The sequence below is a fragment of the Nicotiana tabacum genome, chromosome 15 (assembly GCF_000715075.1).
Source record: "Nicotiana tabacum cultivar K326 chromosome 15, ASM71507v2, whole genome shotgun sequence".
Lineage (NCBI taxonomy): Eukaryota > Viridiplantae > Streptophyta > Magnoliopsida > Solanales > Solanaceae > Nicotiana > Nicotiana tabacum.
The window spans coordinates 133,256,789-133,274,562 of record NC_134094.1 but is presented as its reverse complement, the minus strand read 5'-3'; the positions used below and the strand labels follow the sequence as shown (position 1 = coordinate 133,274,562).

At 36.6% G+C, this 17,774-nt stretch overlaps 1 protein-coding gene across 4 annotated transcripts in view; it reads right to left on the bottom strand.

Moving 5' to 3' along the window:
• Nucleotides 1-2,209: 2,209 nt before the first annotated feature.
• LOC107766687 (uncharacterized) overlaps nucleotides 2,210-17,774 on the bottom strand; it is a 28,808-nt gene continuing 13,243 nt past the window's right edge. The window contains exons 14-24 of one of the 4 annotated variants that reach the window (XM_075231327.1): nucleotides 7,785-7,855; nucleotides 7,355-7,432; nucleotides 7,133-7,226; nucleotides 6,483-6,578; nucleotides 5,779-5,996; nucleotides 5,574-5,688; nucleotides 3,922-4,056; nucleotides 3,720-3,827; nucleotides 3,525-3,637; nucleotides 3,357-3,458; nucleotides 2,210-3,279 (exon numbers count right to left, since the gene is read on the bottom strand). In XM_075231327.1, the coding sequence (XP_075087428.1) occupies nucleotides 2,784-3,279; nucleotides 3,357-3,458; nucleotides 3,525-3,637; nucleotides 3,720-3,827; nucleotides 3,922-4,056; nucleotides 5,574-5,688; nucleotides 5,779-5,996; nucleotides 6,483-6,578; nucleotides 7,133-7,226; nucleotides 7,355-7,432; nucleotides 7,785-7,855 (1,626 nt within the window). In that variant the 3' untranslated portion in view covers nucleotides 2,210-2,783. The remainder of the gene's footprint in view (nucleotides 3,280-3,356; nucleotides 3,459-3,524; nucleotides 3,638-3,719; nucleotides 3,828-3,921; nucleotides 4,057-5,573; nucleotides 5,689-5,778; nucleotides 5,997-6,482; nucleotides 6,579-7,132; nucleotides 7,227-7,354; nucleotides 7,433-7,784; nucleotides 7,856-17,774) is intronic. The other 3 variants (XM_075231328.1, XM_075231329.1, XM_075231330.1) reach the window with 3 other exon arrangements.

The following is a 17,774-nucleotide window of genomic DNA, read 5'->3' as shown; positions in this document are numbered from 1 at the left end:
TGATGTTGCTGTGATCGACGGGAGCTGGAATTGAAAATGTACCTGCGTTCCGGTTGTAGATGCCTCTTGTTCATGGTAGCCTTAGATTTATAAAGATTTGTTTATGTACATTTCAAACAGATGATGTATTTATGTCATACTAGCTTTGTAAATTCTAATCTTAGGAGCTCATGATTTGTACTACCAGTCCTTGGGGGATGTATAAGATTTAGATATTTTCTTTTACTTAATTGTCTTGTTAAATTTTATTGGAATTGGATAGTTGATAACTGGCTTACCTAGCGGGTTGGGTTAGGTGTCATCATGACTAGTTGGATTTTGGGTCGTGACAAGGGCCCTTACCGCTTCAACAACATGCACCTCTTCAGCATCATCGGGATTCGCCTCCCGAACATGTCACGGGTACCGCCTGTCGTGAACCGGCATGGCATCGTTTCCCTCATTGCGGGTTCTACTGATTGAATCCTCCTGCTGAGGCTGGTCTCCTTGGGTCTCAAGTTTGTGTGTATTGTTAATACCATTATCTACCATTTTTTGTGATTTTTGCTAAGAACAGATAATCAAAACACGTTAGTAAAAGAAGCAAAGATCAACTTAATTACACGACTGTCTATACCCCACCGTGGGCGTCAAACTGTTTGCCCGTAAAACGGTACAGTTAAATTTTTACGTGGTTTCTAGACAAGTGAATTAATTCGATCCTGAAATAATAAAAGAATTGAAGAGATATGCAATACTTAGTCTTGAGATGAGGATGAAATAGCAGAAATAGTAGTTTCGGGAGCAAGGCTTCCGGGGACAACAGTAATGAAATCAAAAAGTAAGAAGGTAAAATTGTATAAAGCTTTGAATAGATTATAGCATAAGTTTGCCAGAAAATTCGTGTCATTTACAATGATTACAGAGCTCACTATTTATAGCTTCACCTAGGGAACAAGGTCCTAAGATCATGCCCTTCTTTAGTGTCAATTATGAGGGTAATTGAAGAATGTGTAACAGTGAGCATGAATGACAAATTCTTTGTAATTGGCACTGTAATAAATGTTGTAGAATATTCCCAATTAAATGCTTCTGGGTGGCAAGCATTTATTGCATCTTTATGAGCATAATTCTTTCCGGTAACAAATGAAACAGTTATCTTCGGCCTTAGCTATCCTCTGCCTTCGGTTCCGCGTGTCACCATCTTATGTAATTACTTAACATAGCATATTTTACCCTATATACCTATTGTATTGCATCGTATTGTTACTTTAAATATAATATTTGTTTTGATTGTTACTTAAACTTTATTGTATCGCATCGTTAAATAATGACGAAGTGCCACTTTACGTAATGACGGATTTGGTGTGGTGACGTCGTTACCTTATTTTTTTCCTCTCATTTTGTCCTTCTTTATTATTAAATAATCATATTTTATCCTTTGCCCTACTTTTTTAATAATTCTACTTTGTATCCTATTTTTTCTTAGTAATGTTGCGAGCTTATTCTTCATATGTTTGGTGCGTGACATCATGAAACGGCGGCAAACAATACAATCTATCCAAATATTGTATTCATCAAACAATACAATACAGTACAATACAATATGATACATTATGGAACGACATGTAACAACCATCCAAACAAGCTGTAAAATATTGCGATTCAAACTCTTCCATGTTTTCGTAGTAACTATCAAAATGATCTATGTCTGGAAAGTATAATGTGTACGCAAACCCTACTCCTACATTGAAGGTAGAAAAAATAGAATTATGAGTAAATGCATCTAAATTTATAATGTGACAGGAGCCTGGATTTTCTTCGAAAGTAAACAACTATATGCTAGTTAAGCTAACAATATACGAAACTAAACAACTATATGCTAGTTAAGCTAACAATAACAACAATATACATTGTGTATTTTCACAAGTAGGGTCTGAAAAACAATAGTATGTACCTAAACCTTATCCTTATCTTGTGCAGATAGAGAGCCTGATAGTGAGGTCCCTTTTTTAAGAAAATGACATATCGAAAAAGGTGGAATCCTTCTGCACAAAGATGATTAACATGCGCTGCTCGCTAATTTATCACGAACATGTTTAAAGAAGAGATTAATGAACTAAATGAACAAACTAATCAACACCGTATTTGATTGAGCAAAAGTTTTGCTTCCCTCCCGCGAGAGATATCTCTAAAAGTAATAGAAAGGCATATACACAAAAAATCGAACTTGAGACAGAATGTTTGATCATTCATTTTTTTTTAAAGGAGTAGCTCTAATGTACATATTTGCAGCCAAAGTTGATTGTCCACAATTTTAATATACAATTCCGTATAAATTAGACAACATCGAAATAGAAAACTTGGCCTCAAGCAGTACTGACCTCTCTAACGTAACATTTGGTCACTACGCCCACGAAATCGAAGAATAACCTTTCAAGGGCAAAAGTTGGTGCCCTATGCATTGTATATAACTAAGGAAAGTTAGAATGGAGATGGGGTAGGGATAAAACAAAGAATTGGAGAAAGCAAAACTCTATAGCTATGGAATGTTTTACAGGACCAATAGGAAATGCTAAACAAAAGAGAACCCAAGAGGGATACTAATCTCTTCTCGCGCTTGCAACGGCACTGTACAGACTCCCCTCCACCAATACTTTAGAAACTCCACAATGGATTCGCTTGTTAGCTCGTTCCTCATGTCGAAGTTGTGCAGAGAGCTGATTTGAAGCAAGCACATGCTCAAGCAATATCTTGTAGACCACGGTAGGAGTAAAAATGGCATGATTGTCTCAAAAGAGGAGTTATGATCCATTTACAGCCATTTCAGGAGATGATTTTGGCGGTATTAACGGATAATCATCTCCCCTCTGCCTATCATCTGGAGAACTGTGCATGCTTTCAGAAAAACTTTTAGGACAAGTTGGTTCTTGGTCGTCATGAGTATCCAAATCAGCACTCCCATTATCAGTAGAATTCCCTTTCTCCTCATGGTTGGACTCCACAGATTTCTTGTCTCCATCTGAGCATGGACCATCTTGTGCTGTACTTACTGTCTTTTTAGAGGGCAAAACTGCTTGACTTAAGGTTGAGCACAAAGCAGCGAAAACACCGTCTCGAGACTTTGAGCCTTTAGCAATCCGCTGCAACCTTTTTGGCTCAGGCTCTTCTTTCGGAGATAGCTTTCGTTTCAACGGAAAAGACTCCGCATCTTCATCAGAATTATTAGATTGCTTCCTAGGTGGTGGCTTATAATCTTCATCATCCTCGTCGTCATCATAATCAACAAGTCCTCCAGATCTAAAGCAACAATGAGAGTCTCATAACATGTTCCCTCAATTTAATAAATCCAGATTCCAGCAGTAACATCTACTTACCTCACAGATGAGGGGCTTGGAGCAGACCCATTAGGCAAGGCCGGCTGAGCCTGCGCTCTACTTGCGTTGGCCACAGAGGCAAACGCAGAATCTTCTTCATCACTGAAGGAATACATATTCAGTGGCTACCATATAAAGTTTTACATGCAAAGAAGTAAAAAGGCATACCTGTCTTCATTGAAATATTCTTCTTCTTCTTTCTCTAAACCACGCTCATTAACTCTTTTCCTAGGGTCGTCTAACAGATCGCCAACACTTCTGGTTCCTGAACAATCTAGGGACTAGACCCAAATAACCGATTATGAGCAAAGCATCACTTCCAAGAGAGCGATGGTGAACAATACGGGCAAGAATGGACAATACCTGCTCATATTTAATTTTCAAAGAGTGAATAGATGTCAACTTTTCAAACTTGACCAGTTCATCCCAGAATGAGTCCACTAAATACTTGAGCAATATCTTCAAGTTATCCTACATTAAGTCATGTCAGAGCCTAAGAAATAAGAGAAGTCATGTCACACTTACTTTTACACAATCTAAGCAGGTGAAGGAAATAAGATACTACCTTACGAATATGCTCAAAAAGCTCAAGAACAGCTGAGTTTAGCAGATTGTAGCGGTCTCCATTAGCAACAAAAGCATCAACCACTGGTTTTAAGAGATTGTGCTTCGCTATGTAATTCATCAAATGCTCATCCTGCTGATCGTACTTAGAAGAATTTGAATATATTCACAAATACACAGAAGGGAAACACTCGGAAATAATGAACATAATATTACACTTTAGTTTCTGCCAAATTTGTAGAAGCTCTACTGCCATGTGAAAAGACATGAAGAATAGAGAAAAACTCTTAATGAAATTGGTTGGTTATAGAAGTTGACTCACTTTATAGGAGTTTAGGTTATGTAAGATAAGGAAAATTTCATAGGTCTTGGGTGTCTCTAATATATGAGAATAATTATTAAGAATATTATACACAATATTCTTATTATTATTCTCTTCTTTCAAGAAGCTTCAACCGACTTGAAGGACATTTAAGCAGTACAACCAAAAAGAAGGCACTATTTAGCTCTTATCCCCAAAGGATAGAGTATGGTTTCTTCGCAGCCATACACTAAATCAAACCGTTCAGTAGAATTTACTTTTATGAACAAAAGAAAAGGGAAAAGAGAATCATAACCTATAATATTCTGGTCCAAAATTTTGAAACCATTCTTAGAAAGTTACTTTACACTAACGAACCCAAAAAAGAAGATAATGTTTCAATTCTGAATAGTAGCTACAAAACCTACAATCTTCCATGTCATTTTAGTAAGCAATTATGACTTCTACAGTACAATCCTCTACAAATACAAAGATGTTCAATGTTTCAACAAATTCTCTTTAACTCAATCAAAGTGACATTACCTCAAACCTACTAATCTATCTCATTAGTTGTGGTTACTAGAGAGTGGTAATACATGCATACAGTGTAATTATTCACTGATGCAAGTAAAAGTCGCAGGATAAGACATTAGCTAACTAGAGGGTGAAAATTTATCTGTCAAGCGCTGAAATAAGAGCTTCAAAATCGTACTATTACACTTTTTAGCAGAAAATCTATCTTAATATTTTACAAGAATCGGTTCTCAAAGTGTGGATACATGGATGTAACAAGTAGAACCTAGACCTATTTTACAAGAATTGGTTCTTAAATTTTGAATCCACCCTATTCTACCTCTCTGTTGACTCTACATACAATTTTAGGCCAAGTCTAATGTCTTAGCAGTTTTACCTAGTTATTATCAGATAAAAACCTACATAAGATCCCAACCAGTTTCATTCGACGTTTGCCAAGTCTATTGGGCCTTCACGGACTCATGAATCACCATAAGACTAACAGAACAAACCAATCCCCTGTGGATTAGCTGGCCCAACCACAGGTGGTGGACAAGTTCGAAACTCAGGAGAGTACAGACCCACCCTCTACCTTCCAACCACTAAAAGACCAGGATTTAGTCCTAGGTATGGTTCAAAGTCGTGACGTGCTCCTACCACACATCCCACATTTTAATTCCTTTACTGTTGGTCCGAAGCCTTGGGGGCTGCTTCTCAAAACATCTAAGCTCATTTCACGGGGTGACACATTCACCATAGAGGAAATAAATCAAAACTTGAGTCAATTAAGTCATGTCCACAGACAACGTTCTCTTGCTTGAGAGAAGTAAACAACTCACATTGCGCGAAATAAGAGTTCTCATAAATCTAACAGCGGCAACTACCAGGTACTTTTCTTTTCTTCGTGTCAGAAAGAGAACTTTATCTATCACATTATTTAGAAGAAAGTTGCACCTGCGACACAGAAGAGAATCAACATTAAACCAAAGAATCAAACTTAGCATTTAGGAACCAAGCAAAACCATACCAAGATGAGAAGATCACTTTATTCTATAAGGATGGTGCACAATACAAAAACATAGGAGATCACAGATATTTAGTAGTATTTCAGGCTTGACGCTGCTTTGCTTTTCAGTTCCTCCATCAGAGCACTCCGAGTTACGGACAGTTTCTGCAGCACCGTCTGCCGGGCAGGATGATGTTATAGCATCAATGAGTTGACTTAGGTGCTTCTCGTAGAAAATTTCAACAATGGCCTCTCTCTGGAACAAATTTAAGGAAGATAATCAAGAGCTTGAAGTAAATAAAAGTCAAAAGTAGTTGTTGACTAGAGAGAACAACCTTATCTAAATACTATTATCATTTTTATCCATTTTCCTATAGGCCCTCCCAGCCTCTAGTTTTTAACTGTGTTTCCTCTTCCTCTACAGTTTCTTCCTTACCCTTCCCTTCCCCTAGTTACACATGGTCAGAATATTGAAATGCAGTTTCCCCGCTAAGAAAGGTCAGACATTATCAGTCAGGAATAGAATTGCGTAAGATGTTCCACTCACCATCACAATACTTGAGAAGTTATAAGAGAGAAAATTCTAGATCTGTAGGAGAAAAAAGGACATTGTACGTATCCATGTTTTAAATGCCAATCCTGTCATTAACTCGACTAACCTGAATTTTTTGGACAAGGTACTAAATTTTTACAGAAAATTAAAACTATTATGGTAGAACCAGAAAAGTTATGCGCAAAGCACCTGGGTTCCTGATGCATATGAATCCATGAGACTGCGCAGAATTTCAAGAAACTGGCAGTGCATTTCATCCCCAAAATCTGTTAGCATACCTTTGACCTGCAAATTTGAAACCATGCTATTATTTACTTCTAGTGCCTTGCATGGCAGCAAGCACGGCTACCCTCCATTTGAGAGGAATGCAAAGCCAAGGGAAAAAAATGTGAGAGGTAAAATTAACAAATATCGTCTAAGCCAAATAAAAGGGCACGTCTTAGTGCTACAATTAGGAAAATATCCAGCATATGGAAACAGGAAACATCAAAATGAGAAATGGAGGAGAGACAAACTACCTTCTCCAATTATTTATCTCATGAATCACATACCACATTCACAGCATAGAATAACTGAACATTCTCACACGACAGCAGCAGATGCCTCACAACTTAACATGTTGAAGGGGATAGGCATAAGATAACAAAATCCATATATTGAAGCACATCATCCCAACAGTTGAATAAATGTTACATGAAAGAATGCATTTTAGGAGCAGGTAACTAACAGCTAGACTCACACTGATAATACACATACTTCAGTAGTCTCCATTGTCGAGCAATCCTTGATTTTAATAATCTATGAAACAAGAAAAGAAGAAAAACCTAATCTTTGCTCACCAGAAGTCCAAACAAAGCAAGGCCTTCCTGACGAATTACATAAGATCGCAGAAGATTTGAATCTTGATTTAAGAATAGAATGAGGATGTCTGTCCTGCATCAGTTAGAATCATTTTGGATAAGAACTTCAGGGAAGCGACAACCACAATGATATGCAAAGACAAAAGAAAAAGGAAAAGAAAAAGAGTCTACTTGCTAAAATATAACGATATGGTCCATTACCCCATCAGGACTAGCTTTTTGTCTTGGCTCTGCAAAACATCAGCTATGATATCGAATATGCCTTCATTAACAAGATCCCTGCAACCATAATAGTATTTGCAGTTATATCACCTCATTTGCTATAAAAGCAACATAAGATAAATAAATAAAAAGGCAGCCCGGTGCATAAAGCACCTCGCGTTCATGCAGGGTTCGGGGAAGGGCCGCACCCTCACAAAGGTGTGATGTAGGCAGCCTACCCTGCAAGCATCAGTGGCTAATTCCACGGCTCGAACCCGTGTCCTATAGGCCACACGGAGACAACTTGTCTCCGTTGCTCCAAGTAACGGATTCTTCCAATATCAATAGGTTGATTGTTTCGCTCCCCCTTCCAACATAAGATAAATTAGACTGATATTTCATATGAAAGACATATGCGTGTGATGCATACCTAAATAGCCGATGTTGCTGGACCACTTGCAAGCTCTTACTCAAAGTACAAAACTCATGCAAGAAGTGCACCTACCCAAATCCAAGAAAAGCAAACATTCAGTGCAACAATGATGAGACTACAAGTACCCTATCTAGGTCTCCCGTCAAATATAAGAATAAGGAACAGAAACGTATAAGGTCAAGATGTAAAGTTACTACCACACATTTTAGGGATGGCTGAAAGAGGAATAAGTACATGATTTACCTATTATTATCATGGCTCAATAAAGGATATACTATGAGCGCAACAACATGCCAAATGCCAGGGACAGATTTTTGGATTTCTTTTTTAATCCAAAGTCCATCATAGTGATGGAGGAGTTAGGCTTGACTCCAACCTGTGCATTCCAGATTTTTGGATTTGTGGTGGAAGAAAAGACAATAATTTTCTAGCATGTCATCCAACAAGCTCAACTACTCTTTGCAATCTCACTACAGGTGAATAGCATAAAAAGTAAATTTTGGAACTAATGTTAAACAGACACTACGATACATAATTCTGCAAATTCCACTCCCACCCGAGTTCGAAATTTTCCTACATTTGCGCCAGGCAACTTCTATATCTAACCAGCACACTCTTTCTAGGCTTAAAAGGGAAAAGGAAGATCTAGCCCCGATGAGAAATTGGTTGAAAATATTTTCTTTTATCTGACCAGGATAAGGGTGGCATGTGGGCCGGTTAGGACCGGGACCGGCCCAGGACCGCAAGCCCACATGGGCGGTGGGCCTAAACGGTCCTAACCGGATAGGACCGGGACCGTGGGGTGGTGGGCCGGGTAGTGTGCCGGTCTCATAGGCGAGGCCCGCGAGACCGGGACCGGTTGAGAAGTGGGCCGGTTCAAGCGGTCCCAAACGGTCCTATCCGGGCCCAACGGATAATTTTAAAAAAAAAAATTACCGTTTGGCCATTTAAAAACTAGCCGTTTGGTCTGCCAAAATAGCCGTTGGCTATTTGCAAAATAGTCATTTAACCCCCCAAATTTTGTTTTAACCCCAAACTTTTTATAATTACACTTTTTTTCCTATTTTCAACTATAAATACTCCTTCATTCTTTCATTTTTCTCACAAAATCATCAATCTCTCTAATATTCTTCTATAATTGCTTACTTAATTGTTACAATTTGTGCAAAATTGTGAAGTTGGTGAATTGAAGTCTTCAAGTCTTCAACGATAATTATTTTTCAACAAGTTGTTCGTCAATTCGGTAAACTCGTTCCAACTCTTAAGTTTTAATATTATAGTTTTGTTTGTTTTATTTACTTTGCTTGATTAATTAAGATGGCTTATTCCTTAAAAAAATATTTAGTAAAAATAAGGGAAAATCCAAGAATGGTGAATCTAGTGGCCAATCTGTTCCTCCTCCACTTCCCCCGGCTCCCCGGCCCAAACCTGTTACCCGTCCTACACCTCCTATTCTTGATAGCGATAATAGTTTATTACAATTTACCGAGAGTCAATTTTGCCATAATATTGCACCCGGTGAACAATTAAACCATGAATATATGAATGCTCTTTATGGTAATCCAACTATTGATGAAAATGATGATGAAGAAATAGATTTTGATGAAACGCAACCGGATGACGATACACCCACTAGTCCTGCTCCTGAAGTTAACCCAACTAATAATAATCCAAATGATCCCCCGTCTGACCCTCCTGTTACTGCCCCTACTTTTTCTAGACAACCTTCTAAACGGGCAGAAACATCTCTTGTTTGGCCATTTTTTACTCAACTAAGAGAAAAAAATAGGGCTAAGTGTAAAACTTGTGGCAAAGAGTTAGTTTTTAAATATGTTGGAAGTCGGGGGGGACGGGAAGTTTGACTAGACACATATTGCTACACCCTCAAGATAAAGCTAGATATTTTCGTATGAAAGCTTTGGCCGAGGGGACAAGTGCACCTAGTCAGGCTGACCTTAGTACCGGGTCAAATCAATTTCAACCGGGAATTAACACTGTTACCGGTGGTATTTTATATTATGATCCAAAAAAAGATCGGGAAGAATTGGCAAAAATGGTTACTGTTATGTGCTTACCCTATAGTTTTCCTTCTAACCCTCACTTTGTGCATTATATTAGAAAAGTTTATAATCCTACTTATAAAGGTTTTCCTCGCACAACCGTAAAGAGTGATATTTATAAATATAAACATGAATATGAACAATATTTGCGCTATTTATTTACTCATATAAATTGTCGTGTTGCTATTACAACTGATATTGGTAGAAGTGGTAATGACTGTGATTACCTTACTGTTACCAGTCATTGGATTGATGAGGATTGGATAATGCAAAAGCGCATTATTGCTTATAGAATAATTAATTCACGTCACACAGGGCAGTTTATTTCTAGCACGATTACGGATATTTGTAGATATTTTTGCATTAGTGATAAAATAATGTCAGTTTCAATGGATAATGCTACTAGTAACACAAATGTTGTAGCCTTGCTTACCACTACACTAAGTCCTGCATTTAGTAACATTTTTCATGTTAGATGTATTTGTCATATTTACCATTTAATTGTGGGTGATGGTATGCGAATTTTAAATGTTGAAATTGAAAAGGTTAAAATGGCTCTTAATTGGCTTTTTTATTCAAACCGTAGAAGTAGACTTAGAGAATATTTTAAAAGATGCGATGAATTTGGCCTAAGAGAAAGAAAGGTTCCTAAACCTTGTCCAACTAGATGGAATTACATGTATGAAAGTTTAGTTGTTGCATATGAATATAGAAACCCCATAAACTCAACGTTTAATGCTCATGTAAGTGATGATGATGAGCACCTTACAAATGCGGATTGGGCTAATGTTAAAATGCTTGTAGATTTTTTAGAAAAATTTCATATTGCTACAAATGAATTTTCTGGGCAATATTATCCTACTATTTCTAACTGTTTAGTTTATATTGCAGAACTTGCAAATTTGTTTGATCATTTTTCAGAGGGTGGAGAAATTTATCAACTTGCTATTGATTCCATGAGAAAAAAATTTAAAAAATATTTTTTCCCTATTCCCCCTATTTATGGTGTTGCTGCATTGTTAAATCCTACTATGAAATTAGGAGGTCCTCAATTTTGGTATGAAACTGTTTATAATGGTTTAGCACTTGAAGATGAGGAGTTGTCTACACTTGCGGACGCAATAGCCTCAATTAAAATAAATGTTCAAACTATTTATAATGCTTATCAAGTTGCATTAGATCATGCTAGACCAAATGTTCCAACTCCTTCTTCTTCTAGTTCTCAATCATCTAAAAGAACTGCGGGAGTAAGAGCACTTAGTGCTTGGGCAGGGTTCAGGGGTTCTCAAGGTTCTAGTACTAGTGATTTTTCACAACTAAATGAGCTTGAAGTTTATTTGTCACAGGGAATTGAGGAAGTGAATCCCGACGGCTCCTTTAATATTTTGGAATGGTGGAAGGACAAAGAAAAACACTTTCCGATTCTTTCAAGGATGGCCCGAGACATTTTAACTATTCAAGCTTCAACAGTGGCATCAGAGAGCGCTTTCAGTCAAGCAAGACTTCAACTCGGTGATTATAGAGCGTCTATGAGGGAGAGCTTGGAAAAATCAGTACTTTTCAGAGATTGGATCCGTTCGGAAAGAAGAAATTTTGGACTTGCTGAATCACAACCAGAGGTAGACGAAGCTTATGAAGAAATGCTAGCTGAACTTGCGGAGGATGATGCTTCGCCTGGAAGCGGTGATGACCAAGCTTCATTTCCGCCACCACCAACGGAAATTCCTCCGGACCTTGAAGGATTTATGAAATTTGTAAGAGATACCATGTAAATTAATATGTAACTTGTATTTTGGCACATCTTGATTAGTTTCTTTTTCTTCTCAATGGTGGTATTAGCACCTTGTTGTGCTCATTCCATAGGGGGAGGAAGACTAAGAAAGATATTGCCATGATTTTTTAATGCTATAATAAAAATATAACGCATTGCTTTGAATATCTCTTTACAATATTTTTGTCTTTTTATATATCTTAAGCTATACATATAGTATATATATATATATATATATATATATATATATATATATATATATATATATATATATATATATATATCTATATTATATACATAGTATATAAGTCATATTCGATAGTATACATCTTACGATATACTATATATACATCTTAATATAGTAAGATGTATATATGTATATATATATATATATAAGCTATACATACATATAGTATATATATATATATATATATATATATATATATATATATATATACATAGTATATAAGTCATATTCGATAGTATACATCTTACGATATACTATATATACATCTTACTATAGTATATCGTAAGATGTATACTAAGATATACTATATATACATCTTAAGATATATATATATATATATATATATATATATATATATATATATATATATATATATATATATATATATATATATATATATATATATATATATATACATCTTACTACATACTATATAAGTCATATTCGATAGTATACATCTTACGATATACTATAGTAAGATGTATATATAGTATATCGTAAGATGTATACTATCGAATATGACTTATATACTATGTATATAGTAAGATATATATATATATATATATATATACATCTTAATATAGTAAGATGTATATATAGTATAGTGTAGTAAGATGTATATATATATATAGAGAGAGAGATCTTAAGCCATATTCGATAGTTAGTATATATATATATATATATATATATATATTATAACGCATTGCTTTGAATATCTCTTTACAATATTTTTGTCTTTAAATTTGAATTAAAAAATTTAGGTGACAATTCTATAATATAATTTACTAGGAATTGCCTTAGATATTTTTGTTACCATTTTTTTTCTCTAACTTGTATAAAAATAATTTAAAAAATAGAAAGTATCTGTTGGGCCCACTTGGGCTCGCTTAGGCCCGGGACCGGCCCACTTAACACGGGACCGTTAGTTCGTGGTCCCGGACCGGTTCCAACAAGAAGCCCGCGAAGCCCACTTAGGAACGGGCCCGGCCCACATGCCACCCTTAGACCAGGATACCAAGAGTTTCGTATTCCACTTGCTTTAAACAATTCGAATGGAAAATAACTAACTAAAAAGAAATCCCTTAGCTTGCTGCTTAAACATAAACCCAAAAAATTCTGGAAAATGATCCTTACCACCCCCCCTCCCACCAAAAAGGAAAAAGATGCAACTACTGAAACGTCTTTAATATAAAGAGAAATGACACCACGCACGGCTTCCATTGAATGATTCAAAAAGTCCAATGTAGTGAACTTGTCTTTTGCAACTTAACATTGAGTATTTACAATCTCTGTTATTTATTATGTTATTTATTATATGCAAGCTGATATTCCCACTCCCACCCCGCTCAAGATTAGTAACCTAGACATGAGTCCAGAGAAATTATGAGATCCTGAAGTGATCTGATATATATGGAAGACCATTGGGATTCATTAGTTAATAAATGACCGATAACAAGAATGGGGATTTGGTGGGTGATAAGCCAAGATATACCCAGTGTTTTAAAAAGCGATCACTTCGTCGCTGTAAGCAAGAAGCGACGCAAAGCGATGGCTGCTCGCTTTTCCATGCCTGAGGCGACTCGACCAGATGAAGCGCGAAGCGACTTTGAAGCGTGAAGCGCAGAAGCACTCGCTTCTGTTCAGAGGGGTCAGTTTTTTTTAAAAAAAAAGCTTGGGTCTGTTCTTTTATTCTACAAAACAGACCCCTAAGACCAAATTGAACGACAATTTCTCTCTTCTTCCCAAAATCAATTGCTGCTGCTAGGGTTTCAGTCGCCAGAGACCTCTAGGTAATTTTTCTTCTTTTTTTTCTTTTTTCTTTCTTTTTCTTCTTCTCCTTTTTTTCTTTCTTCTTTCTTCTTCTTGTTCCCGTCCAGGCATCTGCTCACCCTGAGGTATTTTATCTTTTTTTCTTTCTTCTTCCTTCCTTCTTTCTTCCTTCTTCTTCTCTTCTCTTTTTCAGTTTTTCTCGTCCAGCCGTCTGCACAGCTAGGGCAGGTGTTGATTAATTTTATATGTATTTCATTTTAGAAAATTAATTATTATTATTTGATTTTCTTAATGTATTTTTCAGTATATAAAATTAATTATTATATATATGTTATGTTTTCAGTTTATTTGATTAATTTTATATGTATTTCATTTTAGAAAATTATATATGTTATATTTTAGTTTATTTGATTTTTTTAATGTGTATTTCGGTTTATAAAATTAATTATTATATATATTATATGTATTTTCAGTTTATTTGATTATGTATTTTCTTATATCTTAATAGGGATTTCAAAATGTCTCAAAGATCGAAAGATAAAGACCCGGCTTGGCGATATGGCGATAGAGTTAATGAGAAGAATACAAATGTTGTATGCAAGTTTTGTAACAAGATTACAACAGGTGGAATTTATCGCTTTAAATTTTATCTTATTGGTGGCGATAGAAACGTCACAAGTTGTCCGAAATGCCCACCGGAGGTGAGGGATGAAATAAAGAATTTTGTTGAGAAGAAGAAGGAGCAAAAAAATCAAATAAGTCATCAACCATTTGTGACCAATCTTGATGATGATGATGATGATATTGAAGAAAGTGACAAAGGGGAAGAGATGCAATCTCTTTAAGCAATGGATTGACGGGTACGAGTAAGACTAAAGGTCCTGTAGATTGCTATTTCCTAAAGAAGCTAGAAGCAAAGAGCGGTGGAAAAGATGTACAAAAAATTGCTAAGGACATTTTGAGGGATCGTGCAGTTAGAGCTTTTGCACGATGGGTCTATGACGATGGGCTCCCCTTCAATTGTGTCAACTATACTGACACTTTTGAAGACTTTATTGAGGTCGTTGGTCAATATGGACCTGGAATGAAGCCTCCCACTTATCATGAAATCAGAGGTCCTTATCTAAATAAGGAAGTGGAGGAGACTAATAAAATTGTGGAGGAACATAAAGTTGTGTGGAACAAGTATGGCTGCTCCATTATGATGGATAAGTGGACGGCAAGAAATGGGAAAATGATTATTAATGTGTTGGTGAATTCTCCCAAGGGAAGTTTGTTTCTTGAGTCGATTGATGCTAGCGACTCGTCCACTTACCACATCAAAATGTTCACCTTGTTTCAGAACACCATTGAAAAGATTGGCCAGAGCAAAGTTGTTCAAGTGGTCACTGATAATGAGAGTGAAAATGTGAAAGCGGGTGGCATGGTGCAAGGAGCGTACCCGAATGTTTATTGGACTCCATGTGCGGCTCATTGTATCAACTTAATATTCAGGGACATTTTCAAGGAAAAACCCTTCTCTACAGTTTTTGGCCAGGGCGTTAGGGTACATTCTTATATTGCTCAGCGGCCCTTGTTATTGAATATGATGAAAAGATTCACCAGACAAAAAAATTTGGTGAAACCGGGCAAGACAAAGTTCGCCATTGCTTTCTTGACTTTGCATAGTATCCACTTGCAAAAAGCCAATTTGAGAAAGTTGTTCATTTCAGAGGACTGGAACAAGAGTAATTTGCAAAGGAAATTGGGGGGAAAGATGTTGCACGCATTATTCTTTCTTATTCTTTTTGGAATAATGTCCTTCATGCTCTTAAAATTGGTGGCCCTTTGGTTAAAGTACTATGTTTGGTGGATGGGGAGCAAAAACCACCAATGGGCTACCTCTATGAAGCTATGGATAGGGCCAAGGAGGCTATTCAAGCATCATTCACTGATGAGCAGAAATATGCAAAGGTCTTTCAGATCATTGATTCAAGATGGACGGAGCAACTTCATCGACCTTTGCATGCAGCTGGACTTATTCTGAACCCGTCACTCTTTTATGATCAGTATAAGAATAATTCATTGGCTAGAGAAGTGTGGATAGGATTCCATTAGTGTGTCATTAAGTTGACCTCAGATGAAGACTTGCAAGAAAAGATAGTAGATCAGTTTGCTATTTACAAGGCAGCTGAAGGACTTTTTAAGCTACGACTGGCTACTAAACAAAGAAAGACGAAGTAGCCAGGTGACCAAGTGCTTCTATATTTTATAGCTCTAACTTTTAATGTATTTTTTATACTTATTAACTCTTGAATATTTTTTTTAACTTCTATAGTTGAGTGGTGGGACCAATATGGTGCAGAGACTCCAGATTTACAGACTTTCGCCATCAAAGTTCTAAGTTTAACTTGTAACTCATCTGGATGTGAAAGGAACTGGAATGTTTTTTAACACGTGAGAAATAAAAAGAATGATTTCGTGTTTTGAGATAAAGTAAATTATATCTCAATTGTCCTAACTCCTACTAATTGGTTGACACATCTTGTTTGCAAATTCATACAAAGAAGAGGAATCGACTAACCTTGAAACGCCACCATAATCTAGTGTTCATAAAATACAATAGAGCATTAAGGCGTCGCTACAACCACCGCAATCTAATTGATCCAATTCTTTTGGACAATATTGATGAGGCTAATGAGTGGCTAACCGGAGTCCCCGAAAATTGTGAAGATGAAGAAGTATTTGAAGGCGACTCTAATTTCACTTGGAGTGATGTTGCGGATGCTAGTGGAGTTGGAGAGAATCCTTATGGTTTAAGGGGGAATACTTCAAGTTCAATCTCGATTAGAAAAGGAAAAAGTGTGGCTACTACAAGTCGATCCTTATCCCTAATTGATGAAGATGAAAGTGATCATGAAGAGGAAGAGGAGGGGGAAGAAGAAGATGACGAGCAATATGAAGATAATAGAGGAATTCAAGATTTTGACAATCTTGAAGAAGAACAAGAAGAGTAGAAGAATAAGATGTTGATTCTAGTAATTTAGTAGCTTTGATTTTGCTTGTCCTATGGTTTGTGGAGGATTTGGTGGTACCTACTTTTAAGTCTTTAAATTGAACTTTTTGATTATTTATAGTGTCTTTGCAAGGTTTACATTATGTTTTTTAAGAATTGTGCTTCACTTCAATGAAGCGTGCGCTTCGCTTTTGACGCGAGGCGAGCCCCTGTCGCTTTTTTGCGCTTCTTGCTCTCAAACACACTGGATATACCATGGGTAATAAGAGGGAAGAGGCGCTCGACACAATCAATTCCAGGAGGAGGGGGGAATGCACGTAATTCTCACCGAGACAAAAAAATACTAGGTAATTTTTCCCATTGGCCTAAGCCTTGGTAGACAGATTTACCCTATGCTGGTGGGAGATAGCAGGTACCCCGTGAAATAGTCGAGATAGAATGTGTATTTTTCTTGTTTTTAATAGAATGTGGTTACTAAAGCACCAACAAGGTGCTAATAGAGGCCGAGGAGGAAGATACACACAAGCTGGTGCTTTATGTGAAAGATAGCAGGAGATGGTGTCAACAATTTGTTACGTCATTGTCCTGTTGCACACAAGTTATGGTGTATGGTGTGGAATATATTTGGAGTCGTAGAGAAGTAGAATAAAAGCAGAAAGTAGCACCCCTAGCGGTCATGTGGACATGATGGAGGGAAAGGAACGAGAATGCATTAAAGATTGAAATTACTTTTGAACAGATTATAGGAGAGCGCCTTTAAGATTAAGGTTGGTACTTAAGATTTGGGTGCTCTTTGTAGAGAACCATGTTTGTTTGTAAGGTTCTTTACGTGGTATACTATCTTGATTGCAGTGTTTCTCCATATTGTTACAAGAAATTACTCTGTATTATCATTATCAACGAGTATAAAGAGGGAAAAGATTGCCCTCAAATCTTATGTTTGACCAATTCAATTACTGACAAAACAGCAAGCAAAAAGAATATAAAAGAATGATGACCCAACAGAAAATAAGATAAGAATCCAAAGACTACAAGGACAAGCAATTATCAGAAGCTGACAAGATAGTGAACAATTAAATGTCTTCTAAGAAAAGAACAAAGAAATCAATTAATAGCTGCAATGCAAGAGAGGCAAGCATAAAAG